This window comes from Drosophila subobscura, chromosome O, assembly GCF_008121235.1.
Source record: "Drosophila subobscura isolate 14011-0131.10 chromosome O, UCBerk_Dsub_1.0, whole genome shotgun sequence".
Lineage (NCBI taxonomy): Eukaryota > Metazoa > Arthropoda > Insecta > Diptera > Drosophilidae > Drosophila > Drosophila subobscura.
The window spans coordinates 2,511,299-2,534,991 of record NC_048533.1 but is presented as its reverse complement, the minus strand read 5'-3'; the positions used below and the strand labels follow the sequence as shown (position 1 = coordinate 2,534,991).

The 23,693-nt window shown below is 48.8% G+C and overlaps 1 protein-coding gene across 1 annotated transcript; it reads right to left on the bottom strand.

Annotated features, from left to right (window-relative positions):
* Window positions 1-2,935: 2,935 nt before the first annotated feature.
* LOC117896481 (netrin receptor DCC) lies at window positions 2,936-7,905 on the bottom strand. Its single transcript, XM_034804821.1, has 5 exons — window positions 7,440-7,905; window positions 6,512-6,671; window positions 4,304-4,675; window positions 3,615-3,872; window positions 2,936-3,532 (listed from the first exon to the last, which is right to left on the bottom strand). The coding sequence occupies exons 1-5, from the start codon at window positions 7,569-7,571 to the stop codon at window positions 3,396-3,398; spliced, it is 1,059 nt and encodes a 352-aa protein (XP_034660712.1). The 5' UTR covers window positions 7,572-7,905; the 3' UTR covers window positions 2,936-3,395.
* Window positions 7,906-23,693: the final 15,788 nt, after the last annotated feature.

Genomic DNA, 23,693 nt, shown 5'->3' with positions numbered 1-23,693 from the left:
TTCTCCTTAAACTTCCATCAATAGATGGCACCGCCGATGGACTTCGATTCTCGACTCACTTTGTGGCACTCTTGCTATGGCATGTGCCATGTTACACACCCAATCAATCAACATTTTCGGCTGGTCCTGCTGGTCCTGCTGCTGCTGCTGCCGCTTCTCCTAATTAGCAAATTAAAAATCCTTAGTTTTTAAAGCGTTTGTCCCTCCTCTTCCTTTCTCTCTCTCTCTCTCTCTCTCTCTCTGTCTCTGTTGCAGCACGAAAAACTCATTAGTAATTAAATGTTTTCCGGCGCGACTACGCCCCGTAGTGTCTCCACAATACTGCTGCCCCTTCTGCCCCGTTTCATGGCCCGTTCCGCTTGCCCCTTGTGCCCCTCTTTCATACTCTATTCTCCTGCGTCTGTTGTCCCTGTCCCTGTCCCTGTCGTCGTCGCCGTCGTTGCGTCGTGTTCGCACAGCCAGCACTTCCGCACTTCCGCCTGCTGCTGATTCCGATTCCGAATCTGCTGCTGATGCTCCTCCTTCCCTGCTGCCCATGCCGCACCTCTGGCTGCTCCTCCCGCTCCTGCTCCTGCGGATGACGCAAAAGACTTCTCCTCATGCAGCATATACGCACTTTTTATACCTATGTGCATGCGAGTACAGCCTGTGTCTGTCGTTCCCAGGGTATCCCACTAGGTTCGCATTAGCTGCAGGCCCTGCCCCCGTGCTCCACATCAGTGTCGAACGGAATGTTGTTTTCCTCGAAGTTGAATCCCAATTACATCATTCTCTACTCTCCAAGCAGCGTATGTGCGTTGCATGAACAAGTGGCAGAGTGGCAGACACACAGACAGAGAGAGAGAGGGAGAGAGCAAGTACAAATATGTTTTGCAGGGGTATCATTTAGTCGGAAGTTGTTGCTGCTGGTTGCTGCCTGATGCCTGATTCGGATGCCGCATTAAGCCCGTAAATAAGTCTACAAGCAATGGCTCCTACTCGGGTTATGGCTCTGATTCTGTGGCTCCTACTGGGCGGGCCGGCCAGGCCTGGCTGTAGCCCTGAGCATGATTTGTTACTGACAACGTCTCAGGCAGCAACAGCGGAGGCAGAGGCCCAAGCCCAAGCCCAAGCCCAGCCATAGCCATAGCCAGAGGCAAACATCAGAGGCAGGAGCATCAGGAGCAGAGTCTCGACTCTGAGGCTGAGTTTGATTTATTTTTCGTTGTACAATTTATGAGTGAAGGTGAAGCAACAACAGCAGCAGCAGCAGCAGCAGCAGCCTCTGTGGCATCAACACCATTGCGCACCATACCACACGCCACGCCACGCAGCGCCACGCAAAAGGATACGCAACCAAAGAAGGCAAAGGCAAAACTGGTGAACCGGACCCTGGGATCCACTTGCGCTTCATTGAGAGCCCGAGTGGCAGGACGAACGGGAGGCAGTGTCCTTCCAAGGGTTATGTTCCGTTGAAAAGTGGGTTGAAAGTGGAGTGACGGGAGTGGGAGTGGGAGTGGGTTATGGGGCATGGGGTAGCGACTGTCAGGCAGCGTAGCGCGTGTTTCAGATGCTTGAGATTCCCCGAAAGATTTGCCCCAATGCCATTGGGGAATAAGAGTGAAACAGTGGGGCACAAAAACAAAGAGAGGCAGGAAGATGGCTCGACAGAGATATGCTAACTTGGCCGGTGCCAGTAGCAGTGCCAGTGCCTCTCCCTGCCACTCAGTACTCGTGGATTGTGATGAATGCCACTTCTACTTGGGTGCCACATCTTGTCCTCCTCCTTCCTCCACGCGCTGCAGTCTCTGGTCTCTGCGGTTCCTGGAATCAGAACCAGAATCAGAATCTGCGGAGCGGAGTGGAGACGTTGCGTGCGTGGCCATTAGCGCGTCGGCTGCTGCGTCTTTTATTTCAATTACCACGGAATCTAATGCAAAATTCACGCGAAATAAGGATGGGGGATAAGGCACGGATAAGCGAGAAGGATGCGTTATGAGGCGTGCTGCTGTTCCGCTACCTTCCTTTCCACAGGATCTGCCATTACTCATTGTGACGCCTACTTTGTGGGGCGCTACTTTGAAGTCGCCCCCTCGCCACAGTTGCCACCACCGAGTGAAGGCGACAGAGGTAGAGCTTAAATGCCGCCACAAACTGTCGTCAGCTGTCTTTATCCTTGTTATCCTGCTTGGAAGGAGCTCCTGTTCCTGCGTTGCGCACGGCTATTATCACGAGAGAGAAACGCCTGAAACTTTAGGCCACAAAAGTTGTCCCATTCCTTCGCGTTTTCGACTAGACCACGGAACCAGTTTCCTTGCTTTCTACTCTTGGATGACGAAACAGGACTATTATCCGTGCCTTCCACTCTCGGATGATGCCACAAAACTCCTCTTAACTGCCACAAAAACTGTAAATTATGCACGCATCAAATATTTCAATTACCCCTGCCACAGCCACACCAGCAATGGGGCCGGGCAGGGCCGCACCTGTCCGCACGCCCTGCCACGCCCACCCACACCCACCCTTTGACCCTCGAAATGGAAAGTATTTTTGTCTTTGGTGCCTTTGATGTTGGTGTCGAAGAGCCCTTGGGCTCCATGCAATCTAGGCCCAGAATCTGCCGCTGCTGCCGCTGCTGCTGCTGCTGCCATATCGGTTTTCAATTACCGTTTTCTCTTCTCTTCACTTCCCTTTACCTTTATGTGGCCCTCCCTGTTTTTCCCCAATTAAGCATCATAATCCTGTGGGGGTCCTGCTTATGTCAAAGGACTCACAGAGATATCGAATGGAATTCGAATGGACACCCGGAATGGCAACAATCATATTCATATTACCATCAATCATGCGGCCTGCGAATTAAACTTCCACGAATTGATCATAATTAATCGCTGCCACAACCACACATCCATGTGGCAGACTGGGAGGGAATGTGCGTGCTGCGCCCCAAAGAGCGACATTCAATTTAAGATTAACCATTTATTTACAATTCGTTATTCGTTTTGCGTAAGGATGCATTCGATTCACTCGTACATTTCTCTAGTTTATCCTTTCGAACCTTTCAGCTCGTTTTATTATATTTTGTGTGTGTATTCTGTCATCTGTTATGCGTTTATCCGTGTATCTGCACCTATTTTTATCGACTTAATTACGTATAAAAATATTTAATGCACACAAAACAAACACAAATAAAAACACATGACCAAAAAACTCAATTTACATATTTACAAAAGAGACTCCCCCAAAGAGAGAGACGGCGACGACGTCGTTAGCGTGCCTCGTGTGTAATGTAATGCAGAGCAGATGATGGGCTCCTGATGGCAGTAACCTCCTCCAGGCTCCAGGCTCCTAGCTCCAGGCTCTAGGTTCCAGACATTGAACATACGCTGCCGGTCGACTTAGCGCCTGGTGGCGACTCCTTACAGAGGTCGCAGCGTTGCCAGCAGCAGAAGTAGCAGCAGACAGAGGTGTGGCAGCTGCAGACGCACCCCCACCTCATGCTGCATGGCCGCGTGCTGTTCGCTCTTAATGATATGCACAAAGACGCTGTCAGAATCTGTCGACGGAGAGCAGAAAGGAGAGAAAAAGTTGCAAAAGAAGGGACTGGGAGGAAGGACTCGCTCGGTCAGGTCGCTCACTTGAATTGTCCGCAGAGCACGTGTAATTGCCAGAGTCCGTGTGTTGCACGCGGGATATCACCAGGTTGCTGGTCTTCATCTGCTGCTCGGACACGACGCGGATGCCGCCGCGCGTCGAGTCGCTCACCAGCTCCGTGTCCTTGTGCCACAGCATGTGCGTGTAGGGCCCCGGTGCCTGTGGGGCAATGCACGTGAGATTGATGTCGCTGCCACTCTGGATGTACAGCTCTCGATTCGCAAGGATTTGCGCCTTGGAAGCTGAAGAAGAACGAGAGGAGGAGGCGATTAAATACGAGTGAGTGAGTGAGTGAGTGAGTGAGGGAGGAATGTCAACAAGTGAAATGAAGGATGAGGATTTCTCCTTCTCCTCCTCCTTCTCCTTCGCTCTGTTGCTGCTGTTTGATGAACTAATTTAACAGTGAAGCAACAGAGCGGGCAGCTCCCCCATTCAATGTCCATTGTAATGGAGATGTAATCAAGGGCCCAACCCCACAATGGGATTGTGTTCGAGATTCCTCCCTCACTCAATCGATTGCCTATGGGAAGCACTTCCCACCCCCCAACCTTATCAAGTATTTATCGCCTTTGGTAATTGAGTGTCCGTTTGGGTATCCTTCTAATTTCTCTGCTCAGAGCAGCCCCTATACGAGTGTGCATATGCCCTGTTATAAGTGGAAGAGAATACTTACTCACGACCATCAGTTTGTAGGCCAGACTGATTTTGGGCTCCGTGGAGACTTGGCACTCGTAGATGCCGGCATCGCGCGGCTGCACGGACACCACCTTGAGCACCCACTCGTCGGAGTTGTCGATGTGACGGGCCAGAAAGCGCTGGTCGTTCGTGTAGGTCATGATGCCGATGGTGAGGATGTGCAGGTCCCGCTGTCGGATCCAGGACACTGCTCTGTCGCCCAGATGCCGCACACGGCAGTGGAGACGGGCTGTGGTGCCCAAGGCGGCGATGATCTCACGATTTGTTGAGTTGTCAAAGAGCGGATCCATGCCGCCATCGTAGGAGTCGGGAATGAGGTTCGAGAGCTCGCTGGCAGAGGCAAAAAAACCTGAAGGGAGAAACAGAGAGAGAGAGAGAGGGAGAGGCATGTGGCATGAACAGATGTATCTAAATGTCAATATAAATGTAATTCAAGTGCATTCAATGGTAGATTATAATGGAGAGAAAAGCAACAGACAGACAGACAGACAGACAGATGGATGGATAAACATGCAGACAGATAAATAGATGGGTGGACAGATGGATGGATAGATAGTTGGATGAATGGATGAATGGATGAATGAATGAATGTAGACTGTCTGTCTGTGTTCGATGTGTGGTTCGATGAAGTTCGAATCAAGGCATTCATTTGATTAACGAGTGTTTGTGCTTCGAGCTTGAGCACCGTCCATTCCCGCAGCACATTATGATCCATCACACGAGGAGGACACAGAGGCGGCGGTGCAAGTGATTTATGTGGGTGGCAGTGGCGCACACTGTGCCACATGTATTAGCCAACTAATGCGCTAATAATCCATGAGTGGCCTAAATAAATACACACACAAATGCGGCTGCTGCGTTGCGAATGGAGGATGTAGGATTCAGGATGGAGGATACTGGCTGTTGGCTGTTGGCTGTATAAGTGGATAAACACATATTGATTTATAGGCAGTGGCAGTGGCAGTAGCACAGGCAGGATCCCTGAAGGAGTGTGTGTGTGTGTGTGTGTGTGTGTGGTTTGGGTATATATTTAGATATCAAATATCAAGGCAATAAAATGCTGTTAAACACTTAATTGAAACACTGTTGCGCCTCCATGCGCCACTCCATCCAACGTTCCCTTTGCCGCCAGCAATATTCGGCGTTGTGGCATCCACATTGGCAAACACTTCCCTGGAAATTACTTTTCATGCTGGCCACAGAATAAAAAACCTCCACCCATACACAGCCACACGGTGTGGCATGCCGCACGCACACTGATACACGCTCTGACACACACGCATGGAGAACATAAAATTTTTTAATAAAAGTTGTGTTATTTACATACAAAGTGCAGGGGGGCAAAGGTGGGACCGCAACCGCAGCACGACTGGCCACCGACCACACACCCCCTACCCCCTCCCCCTCCCTCCACATGCACAGCTGCAGATCCCCCTTCCCACTGCGCCTCTGTCTACCCACCCATGAGGGCACTAAACAGACCTCAGGTGGCGATAAATTATAAATGCGCAGCAACTGCAGGTGCTGCTTCTCGCACAAGAGTCCTGTTTCTCCTTCAAGTCCTGCTCCTGCTGCTCTTTCAAATTACCAAAAAATACAATTTGGTAAATATATTGAAGCATTGGGCATCCTCCGTCTGTCTGTCTGTCGGGGATCCTCCAAAGGAAGCCCATAAATATAATTGTATTCCAAAGTCTTTATTTTTCATCGGAAAGGTCACAAAGCTGAAGTTATTTGTTGCCCCTTGATTAGGTTTGAATCCTTACTCCTTTATTCAAAGGAATCCTGGCCGTGCTCCCACAAGTTACCCTCTAAATCAGTGTCTTATCTTTAATCTGTGTAGATCTTGTTGCAGTCAAAAAATAGTCCACAATCTAATGGTATTTGGAACCCTTCGGCTTTCCCAATCGCAATTAGAATAATTTCGAGTTTCCAATTCGTTTCCATTAATCCTTTCCCTTAACCCTTTTATAGTACCTCCTTATTCACCCATTCCATCATGAATGAATAAATGAACGAATGAATGACTTAAAAATCCCAGAGATATACTGGATTCTAATTGAAATATTCCTCGCATTTCCATCTCCTTGAATTTCTTGTAACCCTTACTTTGATGGGTGGGCGGAGAATGTTGCCTGATTAGATTTTAATCTACTTGTGGCACGAGGCATGCGCCAGTACTCACCGAAGTGTGGACTGTGGCTGCGACTGTGGTGTTGGTGGTGGTGGTGGTGCCTCCTCTGCTGCTTGTCGAATGTTGCGGTTAATCCCATGATCACGAGCAGCGCCATAAAGTATTCCACCAACATTTCATGCGCGCAATTTGTGACGCTCTCGAATGATAACTGCAGATTGGGAGAGGGAGTCATCAAAAGGAGCCAAGAAAGAGGACAGAGCCGAACCGAACAGAAACAGAAAAGTAATTAAAATAAATGATGGCAGTCGCGTAACTCAAGACTCGACTCTCGCGTCAACTTTTCCGCAGACAAAAGACCAGAACAATACAGGACACGAAGCACTCTCTCTCTTTATCTCGTTCTATCTCTCTGTCCATCCCATGCAGCACAGAAACAATAACTGAGAAGAAGGGATTAGGCTCAAGGCTCCATCTTATCGAGAGATACGGATGCGGCGAGGAAACCGCCGAACATTCATTTAAACTCTGATGACAGGACCGCAATGCGGTTGAGTTTTCAATCACCATGACGCCTCACACCCACCCACAAGACACGGGACACGGGACACGGGAAACCGGACACCCCGGACACAGGACATCATCATCAAGATGAAGCTGAAGCTAAGAAGATATGCTCTTGTGGCATGTTCTGTGGTAGTAGAGGGTGGAGTGAAGGGAAGCTTTTGGTAATTTCTTCATTACACACTAAGCTGTTCATTCAATTGCTGCTGCATGGAAAAGGGAGGCAGGATGTGGGAGCTGTTAAATGAAGAAGCAAAAGGGGAGGAGTGTCCGAGGAGGAGCCGGAGCGTGTCCTAGTTGAGTTCTAGTGCTGCCCACAGGCAGCAATTTCGGGCTGGTCACGTTCCGATAATACACTTAATTATATTCCAGCACACGGTTGGGCGGCAGGGAGGGTCCTAGCGGTGGGTTCTACCTTTTCTGCTGAGGGCCTAGACCCAGGGGCAAGTGCTGCTGCTGCTGCTGCTGCCGCTGCTGCGGTCGTCAGAGTCGAAGTCGGAGTCGGAGTCGGAGTCAATGTAGCGCGAGCTGCGTGCCGCCATCTCATGCGCAACGTGAGGCATTCGAGCGCGTTGCGTTTCTTTCGCTTAACGGTGAACGGTGAACGGGGGTGGGGGATGCCTTTACGTAAGTTCCCTCATTTCCCCGCGCCAGCCACTACGTCACTCGGTCACTATGCCACACGGTCACCCAGTCACACACCGCACTCGAAAAATCAGTCACTCTCCAATGAGGCGTCTGCGATTCCGATTCCCGTTTCCCGATTCACAGATTCACAGAGTCACGGCACGAGCACGAAGTCCGAAGATTTCCGAACGTGTTGCAGTCACAGTTAACGACGAGTCACGACGAAGAGTCTCGGCTCTGCTGCTGCTGCTGCTGCTGCTGCTGCGATGTGCGTTGCGTGTGGCTTGAGGCGCGGTAAACAACTGAATGGACGCGAGGCGAAGCCTTCCTTTCACATTATGCAAATCCCATTTTTAAGAGGATTCCCTGTGGCTGAGCGCAGGCGCCCCTGCAACATGTTGCAGCAACATTTATTGGGAGCAAAATTGAATGGTAAAGCAAAGGACCTTCCACGCAGCACAAGAAGGTGCCAGGGGGGCGAGGCGACGTGGAGGGAGGGAAAGGTGAGAGTATTTTTATCTTTAAATTTCATTCGAGATGCGCGGCTTATAAAATATTTACAACAAAACAGCGGAGCACCACTCTACTCTCCCTGTGCCACATGTGATGGGGCCTGAACATGTGATTTGTGTCACGAAACAGCAGCAGCAGCAGCAGCAGCAGCATCAGCAACAGCAACAGCAGCGGAAGGAGCAACAATGAAGTGATGGAAACAGCAACAACAATAAAAGGCAGAGGCAGGAAAACTCTCATGCATGACAAGGCGCGTTTTACAAGCTTGTTTTCAATTGAAAAGTGGAGGCGACACCCCGAGCACACACCCCGAGCACTACCCCTACCCCTGAGACGCAGGCACAGACACAGACACATGGAACTCGCGGACGGACACACACAATGAATGAAAGTGGCACGCATTGTGCGCTCCCATTGTGCCCAAAGCGGAAACGGATATGAAGCGGCGGCCATGGGTGCCCTCTGTTGCTCGTCGTTGTTCCTCCTGCTGCTGTCTCTGGTGGCGGTTGGCTGCCACTTTGGCAGGCTGGCTCCCTGGCTGGCAGGCGACTTATCAAAATCGATGAGGCAACATATGGTTCGATTTTAATTTTCTAACATATTTCTCTGCCTCCTGCCCGACACAGACACACAGGCGAAAGGCACATCGAACCATAGACACGACGCCCAGGGAAGTTGAGACAGATAAGACACCTACACGTGCCTCACCTCTTGCCATGACCTCTCTCTCACTCTGTCTTAGGAGAGAGACACATGCCGGTGTACCCCCTGAAATCCGTTTAGCATATTTTCTTTGGAAATTGAATTTCAAAGTTATTATAAATATTTCTCCAATAAATGCAATTTGAGTGGAATTTTTACAGCCTCTGCCTGCTGGCCTGACATTCCCATGCCCCCCTAGACACACCCAGAACTCCCCATCCTGTTTCCTGTGGCTGCTCTTGCTCTTTTGGTCGCAAAATAGACGACGGAATGGAGAGGTCGAAGCAAGAGAAGGCGCCTAAGTAAGCAGAACCTATGGCCTGCCCCTTCCTCAGCTCGATAAGCCTCGCCTCTGTCTTTCATATTATTTTACACTAACAAGCCAAACATTCCTCAAATTTAACAAGCGGCGACATTTTTATCCATTTTGTATCCATGAGCTTCGCGCACTTCCATCCATCTCTCACTTAAGTGAATTTTTTCTTGCTACATGCGGCAGGGGAGAGTCTGAAAATTATTGAAAATGTCGAAATCACTTGAAGAGTGCTTCGCCAATTCGTTGGGGGTAATGTCCCTGCGCAGGGCAGAATTGTCTATAATTAGAATTCGCCCCAAAAGGTAGGCTACGAAAAATGTTGTTCCTCATTTGCCAACATAAAAATCGCATTGGGAATAAGAACCTTCAGCAGATCATATTGCGTCTAACCTTTCTATCAACCCTCTGCCCTTCCTCCTGATCCCCCCCTCGGAAGGGCTTCTTGCGATTTGGACATTGATTGCATACCAAATTGATGGAAATGCCGGCTCCTCCCTACCTACGAAAGGGAAGCAAAGCGAATCCCTCTCTGTGCCATAGGGGGGCGGAGCGACGTAATGTAAGCGGGAGGGGGTACAGGGGAGAGCGACTGTCGTGGGTAAAATTGATAACTTTGTTTGTGTAAACAGCGACGCGACATATCGCCATCTCTCCCCCCAATCCCCCAATCCACGACGAAAACATCCCAGGCAGTTCCTCTGCCCTCTGTCCCATTTACCCCCTCCACCACCCCGTTGTATTCCTCATTTCTCATGTGTGGCGCGACCGACAAATTTCCATCGCCATCCCCCCACCCCACATGATGTGATGTATGTGTTCGTGGCGTGTGCGTGTTTATATCGCGTATCGCGTATACGTAGCGTTGTACCGGTGATACCGGGACTCTGGGACTCCACTCTCGAATTATCGGTGTCAATTTTTATGCTGTCGCTGCTGCTGCTGCTGCTACGTGTGCGAAATTTAACAGAGCCCCAAAAACTGATGACTGAACCTGTAGACAGCTAGAGACAGACAGACAGACACTATAGACAGAAATCAACGCCCGACAAATGGATGGAAAAACTACCACTAAGGACATCAAGAACTAAAGAAACGAATGGGAATTGTTACATATCTGGACTATAGGATACCTGCACCGTTTGAGTGGCAGAAGCGATAGAATTTTCTTGCTTTATCCCCAATTATCGGTTGGAAATAAAATGCTAAGGAATTGAGGTGCTAAGATCACTGTGACACACCATTCCATGTCTGCCATATCCCTTCCAGTACTCGTCTCGCATCACAATGAATGTAACAATGTCGCCCAATTTGGCAAAGAACACGGCTACGGGCCGACAACTCGATAACGAAATGGAAGCCAGAGCCAAGGGCACAGGCAGAGACATGGAGAAAGTGCCAAAGTTACAGCAGGAGAACAAGAGCACAAGAGACGGAGAAAGAAACCAAAGCAAAAGCAAAAGCAAAAGAGGGGCGAATCCAGGTCTAAATATGGCAGAAGTAGTTGCACAGGAAAGCCAGGACAATCAGGAGCATAAGAATGGGAATCGGGCATTTGGAATGGCAATGCGAATTCCAATGGTTATGGGAGGAGCAGGATACCAGGACACCAGGACAACAGCAGAACTTTGACGACGCTTAAGTTTTGCTCAACTGTTCATCAGAATTACAAATTGTATTCGATTTCCGGCATTTGTGACGCTTGAGTTAACAAAATCGTCTCCCCTCCGCTGGCACTAAGCAGCAGCCATAGCCACTGGCCCGGCTCCCGTTTCATGGGGAATCTTACCAAGGATAACAGCCGCAGGAACAACAGGCATGTGGCAAAACAAAAGAGGAGAAGGAACGGGGTGAGGGGTGAGGGTGCCACGACTTAAATGCCATATAAAGTTTTATGCATATTGCTATTGTACCAGCGATAGTTTATCGGCGGCAACACGACGCAGGGGGACGATGACAATCCAGGGCAAAACGCTCCATTTGAGGCACATTCGATGGGGGTTTGAGGACACCCTTTGATTCGATTAGACCGATTGATTGGATTACCATAAAAAACGCATTGATTCGACTTAGTGAAGCACTCTTTTCCGACTCCGACTCCGATCCGAGCAATGGGAGTGGAGTGGGAGTGTCTCCACAGTTTTCTCTCTCTCTCTCGCCTCGCTTTCAAATTCGAATTCCTCTAAAGTTGCCAACAAAAAATAGATTCATTGAGGGAGAATAGAAACTTTCCCTTTGTTTCTAGATTCCAGCGGAAGATTTAAGTTTTGATTTATGTTCCATTCTTTTGAATAAAAGTGAAATATAATATTTAAATAATGCTCCAGAGACATTACTCATACTATGAGCCATGCTATACGCTTCTTACTCTAGTGAGGGAGATGCTGTCTCTGTTTTGGCTGAGGTCTGAGGTCATCCGCCAGGCGCCGCCGGAACTCATTTTCCTTTCATTTGCCATTTGGCCGACGAAGAGAATCATCTTCATCCCCTTGCCTTTGTTTCTGTTTCGATTTCTGCTGAAAAGTCGCCATAAACGAAGCAATCAAATAAACCCCAATGATTGACCATCATGTGGCATGCCTCAGGCCCCCTTCCCACATGGATTGGGGGCGTTTAATTGTGGCACCCACACGATGCCCCGCCAATACTCGGACTTGTCATAATGCGGGGCACAAATAGCAGGTTACATTCAATTTGACATGTAATTTTATCGCCTCAAACAAAAAGTTTATATGAGTGCCGTGCCGCACAGCAGAGAGAGGGCTTGTGGGTGGGGGTGGGGTTCTGGCTGGTGCTCGCACAAATACATATATTTTATTATTTTATTATCTACTGTTTTATAACTTTGCCTCCCTCCTAAGCTTCCACTCAAACTTTCTGCACGTTTTCCGTATAAAAAGCACTGCTCCGCTGAGTGTGTGTGCCCCACCAGAGCTTCCGTCAGCAGATTTGTGTCGACAGCCAAGCACCCCCCTAAAAACTCCCCGCACAACTGGCGCAATTGTGTGAAAGTTGAAAAACGTTTTCCTTTCTTTTTTCTTTCATTTTTTTTGGACGGAATGTGCGGCACTAAACAATGCCATAAAGCGTCAAACTTGTCGATACTTTTTCGTTCCAATCTTGTGGATACATTGCGAAAGGAGCAATGTATCTGCGTATCTGTATCTCCACTGAATGTATCTCCAACTGGTGGGTGCTCTCTTCTCCGCTTCTCTCTGGGTTTCGTATCGTTTGCTGTGTGTTTCTTGTCTGTTGTCTGGCTGTCAGAATCAGTTTTGTTGCTGCTGCTGCTGCTGCTGTTCTTCTTGTTATTTCTGTCTGCCACTATGGTACTTTGATTATAACAATGGGGCGACGCCTACCCAGCCATAGAGGGGCACAGACAATCGCTTACAAATCTTGGCAGAGAAAAGTTTTCAATTTGTAACTATTTGTTGTTCTGGGTTATGTAAATTGGCTCTCTTCGTCTACCTCCTGCCTCTCTGTCTCTCGGGGCCTCTGTGGGAGAGTTTAAAGAAACATTGCATTCATTTCGTTTCTAATTTGGCCCAAGCCACGCCTCCTTTGGGCATACACGCCCCCGTGCTGTAGCCCCGTTGCGGCGAGGCGACTATCTCCTTTTTACACTTCATTTGTAATGGCAGTTGGAGAAATGTTTCAGCACACAAAAATTGTTATAAATTGCCATTAATGTGCATGGATGAGAAGATCGGATGTGTCTCTAGAGCAAAGGATTGGTGGCAGTGGGAGTGGCAGTGGGAGTGGGAGTGGCAGCCCGCTGACTAATTTTCGAGAGCATGAAATTATGGAAAAGTGTTTGCGGAATCGCAACTTTGGCCATTAATCATTTATGGGCATTCGTTTTTCAACGTTTTCTCTAAGCGTCCCTGCAGTGCATGCAACTTTGCAACTCTTCTGCCCGCACACGCCCCCTACTTCTGCTGACACAGCCACTGCATAATGGCAATCGGTTAGCTAACGTTGCAACAGTTGCAGTGGCAGTGGCAGTGGCAGTTACAGTGCCATGGCCTTACAATGGGAGGCAGAAAGCAGCAGCATCAGCCTCCGATTGTTTGCCCCCAGGCGGCCTTTCAATGGGCAATTTAACCCCAGAACACAGAGTGGCAGGGAGAGAGGAGAAATGTATCCAATTGTTGATGGTAACCGCATCCCTCTATCACCCCCACTGATGGGTTCCATGGCTTCAATATCTCGTATCTTTTGTATCTTTCTGCTTTATAAATATCTTGCATGGCATGCCCGAGAAACAGTAGAGAGAACACTGAGAAATCAGAGAAAGATAAAGAGTGGAGAGTGGAGAGACTCAGCTGAGAATGCAGGAGAAAAAGCAGCAGGAAGCATGTTATAAAATGTTTCAATAATTTAATTGAATTTTTTGTATGTCAGCTCAAAATGCGAGATGACAGGAGGATGGAAGGCTGCCCCGATGGCAGGATGTGGATAAGGATGAGAAGTGAAATGAGCAGCATGAAGACGAGGAGGAGAATGAGCACGCACTGAAAGGGAATTCCGAATGCACTGCAATCCAGAAGCCGGAAAGAGATTAACCCTGAACCGGTATACGAGAGAGAGAGAGAGAGAATGAGCGCCAACAGGCAGTAGCCCTAGCCATAACGAGAGCAGGAAAAAGTGCTTCGGGGATTCCCTTTGAGATGGGGAAAATGGGAAAAGTTGTTGGACAACAGATCAAAGGTTAATCAGGAAGAAATAATTGAAAAATGAAGGAGTACAGGATTTAATTTATAAATTGTAATGTCGCTAAATATATCCAAATCACAGAAAATACTTTTTAGAGAGTACTTTCATTTGTGTAGACACCAAAGGGTTCTGCCAACTGCTGTTGCTGATCCTCTTAGTGCATTGCAAGACTCTCTTATAGAAAGGAAAGACCTTAGAGGCGTTGTCTAGGGCCTAAGGACCACTTTCCCAATTTGGTGCCGTACAACCAATTTAATGACGCTCGATTTTGCGCAACCTATTCGATTGCTGAATGTCCGATTGAAGCACCAAAGGTCCAAAACGTTGCTAAAAACAGCCAAAGGACTGAATGTAAAAACAGGAAGAGCAAGGAAAAGCAGGGAAAAACAGGAGCAGCAGCAACAAAGTAAACATATGTCAATTTTCCACTCGAATTGCGATGCAAAGCCCAAGTGAAAAAAAAAGTATAAAAATAGAAAATAGAAAATGGAATAGAGGCCAAAAGAGTGAAAGAGACAAAGACAGAGAGAAGGCAAGCAAGAGTGAGGGAGAGAGAGAACAAGAAATGGAGAAACCCAAGGAATGTAAACGTTGACAATTTTTGTGGCTATTTCCACACACACATAAATATATTTATTAGATATTTTTCGATATATAAGGTATCGGACATGCATGTATGTATGGATGTGCGCTTACTTTTCATTTCGGCTGCCAACAAAAAAGAAAAAAAAATTGTATTGCTCAGAATTTCGTTTGATTTTGGCCCTCGTTCCCTCTGACATTGGCTTTCCTTCCATTGAGTTTTTCCTTCAAGTTCTCTTTATTTTTCATTTCTCAATTTTTTGCAATTTTCTTGGTTGCTTTATTTGTATTTTATTTGATTTTCCCCTATAATTCTGCAACAGAAACAACATTTTAAGAAGTTTGTCCCTGAGAAAAACACGAACCCGAATACGGCTACGTTGTTGATATTCTCGTAAATATTGGGGCGCCCCTCCCGCCCGACAGCTGCACATCTACCACTCGGAGAGGAGACCATTTCCACATCATTCTGTGGAGCGTTGTACCCGTCATAGCCTCATCATATGGCCAGAATGGACACAACTCAAAGGACAAACATCAGAGAGGGTCGATGTCGGAGTGGGTGTGGGGGAGTGTCGCAGTCTGAGGGATGTCAAAATGCTAGCAAATTGCTGGGAAACATGTAATTTTCATGGTTAGTTACATTTTTATTGTGACATTAAGTGGTTTGGGTATACATAGGTTCTTGCACGCTCCCTCCCTCCCACCACCTCTCACGCCAGGGACCCGTTTGGGAGGCAATTTCGGGTGCCTATGAATTGATTGAAATGCCATTTCGATGGCTCTTCGACCCTTCTGCCCTGCTCGCTCCGACGAAAGGTCATTCGGCTAATGTCAGACAATGTCTGGCGGCTGGAATTGATGGGTTGAGTGTGCAAAAACATTAACGGGCGGGCATGCCATGCCTGCAAAACTTCCATGGATGACTGGGTCACTTAGCACACGCGTGTGCTGACCCCCCGTCTCCCCCTGCCCATTCCAGATTGCTGCCTGCACATCTGAGTGCAACTCCAGACCCATTCATCAAGGGCTTCAGCGGAAACGGGGCTCCGCAACCGGTAGACGGGAGTGAGTTTGTTGTGCTATGTGCTATTCGACGTACTCATGGCTGCATCCGCGTTCCTGCCCAGCGTCTCGTTTGTGGCATCCGGAATGGAGAATGGGCCATGGGCCATGGGCCATGGGGCATGGTCATGGCATGTGGTGTTGTTTGTGGCTGTCCGTCTGCCTGTCGTCCTGTCTCTGGATTAGATCAACATTTGTGCAAAGCCCCGGAGTCCCCCGGAGTTGTGGTTCTGCAGCGGCGGCTGATGCCAACGTCAAACAGTAAATCGCAACGCCAATGGTGAGCTTGCCAGCATAATAAGTGCCTACTTTTATGTAATCCAAAAAGCCATTTGGCTTCTGACTGCCTGCTGCCGACTGCCGACTGCCTACTGCCGCTCCCCCGAGCTGCTGCCTCTTAACCCTCTTTCGACTACAGCATTTGCGATTAACCCGCTCCTGTGCTAGCGCCAGCAGACACTACAAAACAGACAGCAGCGCGACAGTGGCACCATCATCATCATCATCATCATCATCATCATCCAGCAGGAGGCAGCATCAGGTTGGGATTACCTTCTGCAGTAGGGGGCTGGGGCAAGGTTTTGCATTTTATTGTCGTCGTTCCGCTCTCCCTTTCACTCTGGCTGCTGGCTCCTGCCTGCCGTCATTGTTGTTTATGTGCGGGTATCAAAACGCTATTAGGCCTTGGACTGCGTCTACACCTACAAATAGGAGAGAAGAAGGCACAAAGAACAAAGAACAACACGCACACACACACACACACACACACACACACACACACACCATGTTATTATACTTATCCTTATGCTCTGCTCATCTTCTGCGCAGCAAATGGAAATTCTTGAGAGAGAGTATAGACTAGAGGAGTACCCCGCAAGTGAATGATAAATTCATCTGCGCCTCTTTTCTGCCTCTTTACGGGTTGTGTCCTTGAGTCTGGGAACTGCTCATAATCGACTTGCCAATGCCCAGTTGGGGCTGCCCATTGATTCCTTTTCATCGTTTACCTTATCGTTATTCCTCTTGTCCTCTCTCTCTGCTTAACACTGTTGTTCTTCCCTTAGTGTCCCACCACCTCCTCCTCCCTGTGGCTCATTAAAAGAAGACAAACTTTGGATCTTTGCATATTTGTTCAAGTGCAGGAACTAATCCCTTGATACCCTGCGGCTGTGCCCTTCTCCCCCCCACTCTGTAGCTGTGTGTGTGTGTGTGATGGTTGTATTTATCTATGGGCTTCGCTCCTCCGCATTGTTGTTGTTGGAAATAAACGGCAAGTTTTGTCTCTCTGTCGCTTGTTAACGCCCCCGTTTTCGGTGGCTTGCAAAAGCTTTCGCTCGACATCGCATCGGAGGCATCGTTGCTGCTATTGGGGGGCAGAAATTAAAGACTTTTGTCGCCGTCTCTAGGGCTTGGAGGAAAGGAAACCCCTTTCTGCTTTTCCATGAAGCAACCATCGGCAGCAGGCTCTCTCCCTGGCCTCTCCTCTGGCTCTCACTCTACAAATAGGCAAACAAAGGCTGAGGCGCTCTGGTTCTGGTTCCGGTTTTCTGGACAGCCTGCAAATTATTTTAGGGCAAACTTCATTCTTGAGTTTTACACGAAGGAATGGGGACAGGGCCACGGACTGTGGACTGTGGACTGTGGACTCTCTGACTCACGAGGCTTCTCTCTGCTGTGTGTGTGTGTGTGTTGCCAGCCTTGTTTTTCAATCATTATTCAAGGAAAGGCTTTTCCAAAAGGCTTTTCCTCCTCTAAAAACATTGTATACGACTTGAGAGAGTGCTGGAGCTTCTGTGTGTGCGTGGCAGAGTGGGTGGCAGGCCGACCGACCACATTGTACGAGTAGAGTATCGTGTTTGGCACGCTTTTAATTAAAATTGGGGTCCTGCGATTTTTCACTTTTCACTTTTCGGCTCCTCGGGCTCTTCGGGCTGTTTGGGCTCTGGGGCTTAGGGCTCGTCGTGATTTATGGAATCTTCTGTTGTGCTGCTTGTAGTTTTATACAAAATACTAAATGCTAAGTAAATGCGAACCCAACGAGCAGGCTCCGCTCCGGTCCCCCCTCAGTGCCCCACATCATGCCATGCAGTGTCTGCAATTTTAATTGAAAACTAGTTCAAAGGTCACTTGAATGTGGCAACAGCTGAGGCAGGATGGGGCCAAAGTAAATACTCACGAAAGGCCGGTCCTTAAATTCCTGAAATATGAAGACACCAAATGGGGCAGCATCGTTTCCTTATCGCTGTTGCAGGTCCAGGCACATCTGGAAGAGACGCACCACTGCCACAGCCACAGCCAGAGCCAGAGCCACTGCTGGTTCGCTCCATCATGCGATTACTAAGCACAATTAATGGCCCGAGGAGTGTGGCAAGCCATAACAATGCAGGCAGGCACACACACACACACACACACGCACACATCACCATCCTTTGATTGCCTGCCATCGAGGCATATTTATATGTTGACATCGTACGTATATATCGTATAAATATATCGCATATATCGTAACTCTAATGAGATTATGTCGTGTTGCTGCCATTATCATTCGTTTCATTAGCGGAACAGACCGTGAGGCATGCCACACACAGGCAGACAGGCAGGCAGGCAGGCAGGCAGGCCGCATGTGTCAGTTAATGACTTCCTTTTTTGCAGAGTTGAAGGCTGCCACATTTGATGCCTTTGATGCCACTGCCACACACTGCGTATGCTGCAGCGGCAGCCAGCGGCTGCTCCAACTCTCTCCCAACACACTTTAATGTTTTAGTGTGATTTCCATCGATGGCAAATGCCACAGAGCTTTTTATGGTCCAATGAAGTTTTCACTCTCTTTGCTCCGTTTCCCGTCTCGTCTTGTTGTTGCCTCGATTTTCCGTTTAACAATAACAGTTAGCCAATTACAAAGCCAAGAGTCCGGGCATCCGTTTTGTTGTCTGTGTCTGTGTCTGTGCCTGCTGCCTGCTGCCTGTGGTGCCTCTGCCTCTGTCCCTTCCCCTCCTGCTGTTCAATTAGAGCTCGTTAGGGCTTCGAAGCCATAAAAGTGTCTGCTCTTATTGCCTCTCTCTCTCTCCCTCTCTCTCTCTCTCTCTCTCTCTCTGTCTCTTCCTTTTACAGGGTATTGCATTTAGGCACATGACCATAAAAATTAAACGCTGCCATCGTTCCAGCTAATGAAGTTCCGGCCCCAACTCCTCCTCGCGGCAGCTGGACATCAACATTGACAACAGAATTGGGAACGTGACAGGGTTTTTGGTTTCCAATTGGGGATCTCAATCTACCAGCACATTTGAAGTGTCTGCGATTATCCGACCATTATGTAGCTGTACGGGAGCTGCCACACAATCTCCTTCTTGTGCCACATGCTGTGTGCGGCATCTTGCGGCACAGCCTGGACCCTCGGCCTCGGAAGCGCCGGGCATCTATTTTACATTTCCACATCATTTGTTCTGCCCATGAATTGAATGTATTATAAAGCGTGTGTCTGCCCCCACACATACATGCCACATGTGTAAGCGATGTAGCGCATAATGATAACGTGTGTGTCCTATCACACCCAATCCCCAATCCATAGTCCACAATCCCCAAACGGTGTAGGAGGATTCCCAAAAAAGAAGGCTAACCGACTTTTTATTGGCATATGATTATGGCAGGCCATTCTTTATGCCCCTGTGCTCCCCCCTCTCTTTCCATTGAGTGCAGGTCCTAGCACTAGATGCACATAAAAGATACGTTCACCCGCACACACACTCATGGCACATGGCACAAGGCACATGGCACATGCCACATGATTCGTGGAGGGCATACAATAAATTGAAATATTTACAAGCGAGCGTAAATGTTTACACATGCTTATATAATATGTCATTTGAATATGCACGCACTCTCGCTCCCCCCCTCTAGACAACCAAAGGGGGCAGGGATAAATGATGCCTCACATTCGCCCATCCATCTGTCCATAAAACCATCAATTTGCCCCAACAATAAACCTTCCTCGCCGCCTCTCTACCGCTCTGCCTTTCTCGCTCTCTCTGGATAACAATTTCTCCTTGTTATCGCCGCACTTAATCAGAGGCTGAAGAGATGAACGGACACCCGACTGCCGCTTTGCATTCATTCGGACATTCCCACATTCGGACAATATATGCATGAGGCATGGTCTTTGGCAACAGCTTAACGCTTGTGCCCTGCTCCTGGAGAGTTGTCTCAAATACTATCTGGCCCAGTTAATGTCGACGTCTTGTCGGCTTCACTCTGGCAGTGGCTGGAGAAATTCCTGCACCTGCCTCCTGGCACTGCCTCTGGGGCGCCTCCCTGCTTCCACCATGAATTTATGGCTTCTGCCTCGGAGCTTTAGCCGTGTGACAGTTTACCTGACATTTCGGTACTGGAGTACTGTACTTCTCCTGCTAGCTGAAGGATACTTTCTTCGGATGCTCGTGCTGTTAGGGGCTCACTGTTTGCGGTCGCCATCAGGAGCGAAGGTTCCTAGGCTCTCTGCTAGTCTGCAGGCTCATGCAAAATTCCTTAGCACACAACTCGTCGGTGGGACGAGTCCTTTGTCCTTTGCGTCATGCCACACACTCAACTGTCACCCCCTCTCTCTCGCTCTATCTCTCTCTGTCACTTTGTCCTGCCTGTGTGTATGTACTCTCGTACTTAGGACAACTTTCGGCGGCCTAAAGCAGCAGCCAACTTTGAACTTCGACGTTGTCTTGGCCCTGCCGCTTGGCTGAGCCCCTGCCTCTCTTTCTCTCTCCCTGTCTGCTGTTTACATTGTTTCAAAAGCTAAATGTCATTATAGCCAGCGCAACCCTTGCCCCCAGCCGCTATCTTCCACTCCCCCCGCGTTCGCTCTTTGATGCAAAGCGGGGCTCTCGCTCGCGCTGTTTGCTTTTGTGCATGCCTGCTGGGAGGAGTGTGTGCTTGTGGCACACACAAACACATCAGCGAGTATGCTCTGCTCTGCTATCGCATCTGCTGGCATCTCCATTTGTATTTCTATCTGCCTGTGTGTGCGTGTAACAGTGCGTATGCGTGATGCGCATAAAATGCCAAGCGAAAATAAAAGCTTATCCTCCCATTCGCCCATCCACCATCCACCATCCTCCATCCTCCTTCCACCATCCTCCAGGAGGGGCTGCGAAGGGACACGACATGTCATACAATTCATTTGTGTGTTGAAGCCATTGCCATTGCCATCCCTTCGCAGGCGTTCGTTCTCCTGATGTTTGCCGCCTGATTTCTGTTTGTCCTTCATCTCGCCCTCATTCCTCACGCTCATTCCGCCACCCGACCATCCATTCATATACCCCTTTCTGCATCGCTTCCATGCCCCATGTCCCAAATGCTACTGCTGCTGTCGTTGGCGCTGTCGTCGTCCACTGCCCCACGGAGGCGTTGTCACTTTATCTTAATGTGTTGCCACCTACGACTTGGCAGTAGCAGCAGAAGCAGAAGCAGAAGCAGCAGCGAAGGGAGACGCTGGCAACCGCCCTGTTGCCTTCCCATGTGTGTGGCAGCTGAATGTGTCCCTGCGGTGGCATAATATCATCATTTATTGATCCGATTTATGTGACAGGCAGAACTATCCTTCGCCTCGCCCTTTATCTCAAACGCTCCACTCTGGATGGATATGGGAAGGAAGGAAGGAGAAGCGATACGATACGACATGGTATACTTTGCAACATCAGAATGTATGTGGATATCAGCAGCTGCACCCACAAATCCTCGGTTTAAAACTCCACACAAATTAGCGCACAACTTGGCTTTAAAAAGGGGTTTCTGCGGGGGGGGTGCTACTGCTGCGTCGATTAATCATCAAAGAACCTGCTGTCCGATGGGGTAGGCCCCACACTGGCTCCCAGGCCAATCACATGCATAATTTATATGTTAATAAATATCTATTTTGCTTTTGTGGTTTTTGCCAGCGTATAAATTACGAAATGCGTGTGGCAGACGAGTCGGTTGGGGCTGAAAGGGACTGCCATGAGGCAATCTCTGTTGAGGCTCAGCCTGAATGAACTTTAATTTACTGACTTTTGCGGGGTGGAGGGGCAGCAATCAGCTGCCAGACGCCGGGCTCTCACTGGAGTCGAGTCGCAAAGCAAATCTGCCAAAGGCACAAAACACGAACATGGGCTGCGGATGCGGATGTGGATGTGGATGCGGAGCCATTGAGCAGGGAACTCAAACGGGGAAAGGGAACCTCTCTGCACGTGAACCGGACATGCTCATAAATCAATGCTGGAAATCAAATAGTGGTTCGAGTCCCGAACGTCGGAGCCCAGCGATTGAGCGGAAGCCAGGGAAATGGTCAGCCAAAGGGCCACAGGACTCCTGCCATCCCACTCCACACTCCCCTTTGAGTTGAACTCCTGCCACACACCGTTCCCCGTAGCCCACCTCCTCCTCCGCTCTAAATGGAGCTACGAAATGGACCTTTGACAAGGGGCAGCCGTAAAGAGCGTGAGAATTAAAATTAAGTTTGCAGCAGCTTTGCCTTTTGACTCTGCCTTAGACCCAGACACATTCCCACCCCGCTGCCCTCACTCGAGGCCATGTGACTCGAAAAGAAAGCGAAGTACTCGCCACCAGAACTGTGGCAATGATTGCAGATCGATTTCAGTGCTCGAATTTCACTTAATTGGAGCAGATAGAGGATGTAAATGGGAGGAGGAATACTCGTAGCTACCGGGAAATGAATATGAAATGAAAGTATGAAATAATTGACAAAAAATATTATCATAATTGTGTGGGTAGAAAGGTCAGTTCTTGCAATGGAGATCGCTTTCTCTCTCTCTCTCTGGTAATCCTACGAGCCTTGGACATGTGTGACATGACATCTTGAGGTCAGGAGTGAAGGCGGCTCCTGGTTTGCTGTCTGACAGCAGTGGCCTAACCCTTGTCAAATGTGATTCCTTGCACCTCCACTTGCCACACGCGACACTCAATTGCCACACACACCCACACACACACAGATAGCCACACAGACACTCAACCAAAGTCACTGCCACAGACATTCACCGCTTTCTGCTCCATTTGCAGCGACATTTTCGCATCTTTGGGAGCTGTGAAATTTATGAGACTCTCAACGCACATGAAGGATGGAAGGGCCAATGGGAGGGCAAGGGAAGGGAAAGTAAAAGGGGAAGGGGAAAAGGACTAAAAGCCATCGCCCCGCAAACTGCCAAACTGGCAATTAAGTAATCAGGTTATTGGCTTACCAATTTTGCATGAAATCTGCTGCTCCCTTATCAGACTCATTTTTATGGTTCATCTGATTCTGGGATCTGCTGGCTCAAGGCTCAAGGCTGAAGTCTGAAGGATTCGGGTTCTAATTTCCTTGGACTTTTGGCAGATTCTTTAAGTTACCGCCTTGCCTTCGCTGCCTGCTGCCTTGACGGCCCGAGACGTCGTCAATTTCCATTTTCACTGTGGGTTAAGTGGCTGCTTCGGGGCAAAAGTTTTAAGGGCCTATTCAATTTCTACGCTTGATTAAATAATGTGCCATGCCACACGGCCCCCTCTCACCGTCTCCTGTCCTATGTCCCCCATCTCCAGTCTCCTGACTCCTGTCTCCTGTTGCTGTTGCTGCTTTTGTGGCAGAGGCTTTTAGCATTTTCCAGAGACAACGACAATTTCCATGCATACACTCGCCGCAGAAGAGCGAGCCCCATCCACATTCACATCCACATCCATAGCTCTAGATTATGTTTATTTTGGGTGTCCTTGGTGTCCTTGGTGTCCTCGTCCTGTGGCAGCAGACAGGCAGACCATCAGAATGAAGGGAAATGCTGCTCGATGAGCCATAAGGAGCGAAAAAACTTCAAAAAAAACAACAACAAAATGGATGGAAAAGAAAAGAGAGCGACGGAGGAGTAGAATGAAAATCTGAAGAAAGGAAAGCCGAAGCAGCAGCTGATGAAGAGGCGGTAAAAGTCCTTGGCTTGTGCCACAGCCTAAACGTAAATGCCGCAATTTCCACTCCACTTTCCACATGCCACATCCATCTATAGATAGGCAGACACTTGTGTGCGACACACGCATATCTTTATTCTATATAAGTACTTCCCGCAGCATTTACATATTTTCCTACAACCCATTTTGAATGCAGATGTGCCATCTCTCTGTGTGTGCGTGTGTGTGTGTGAG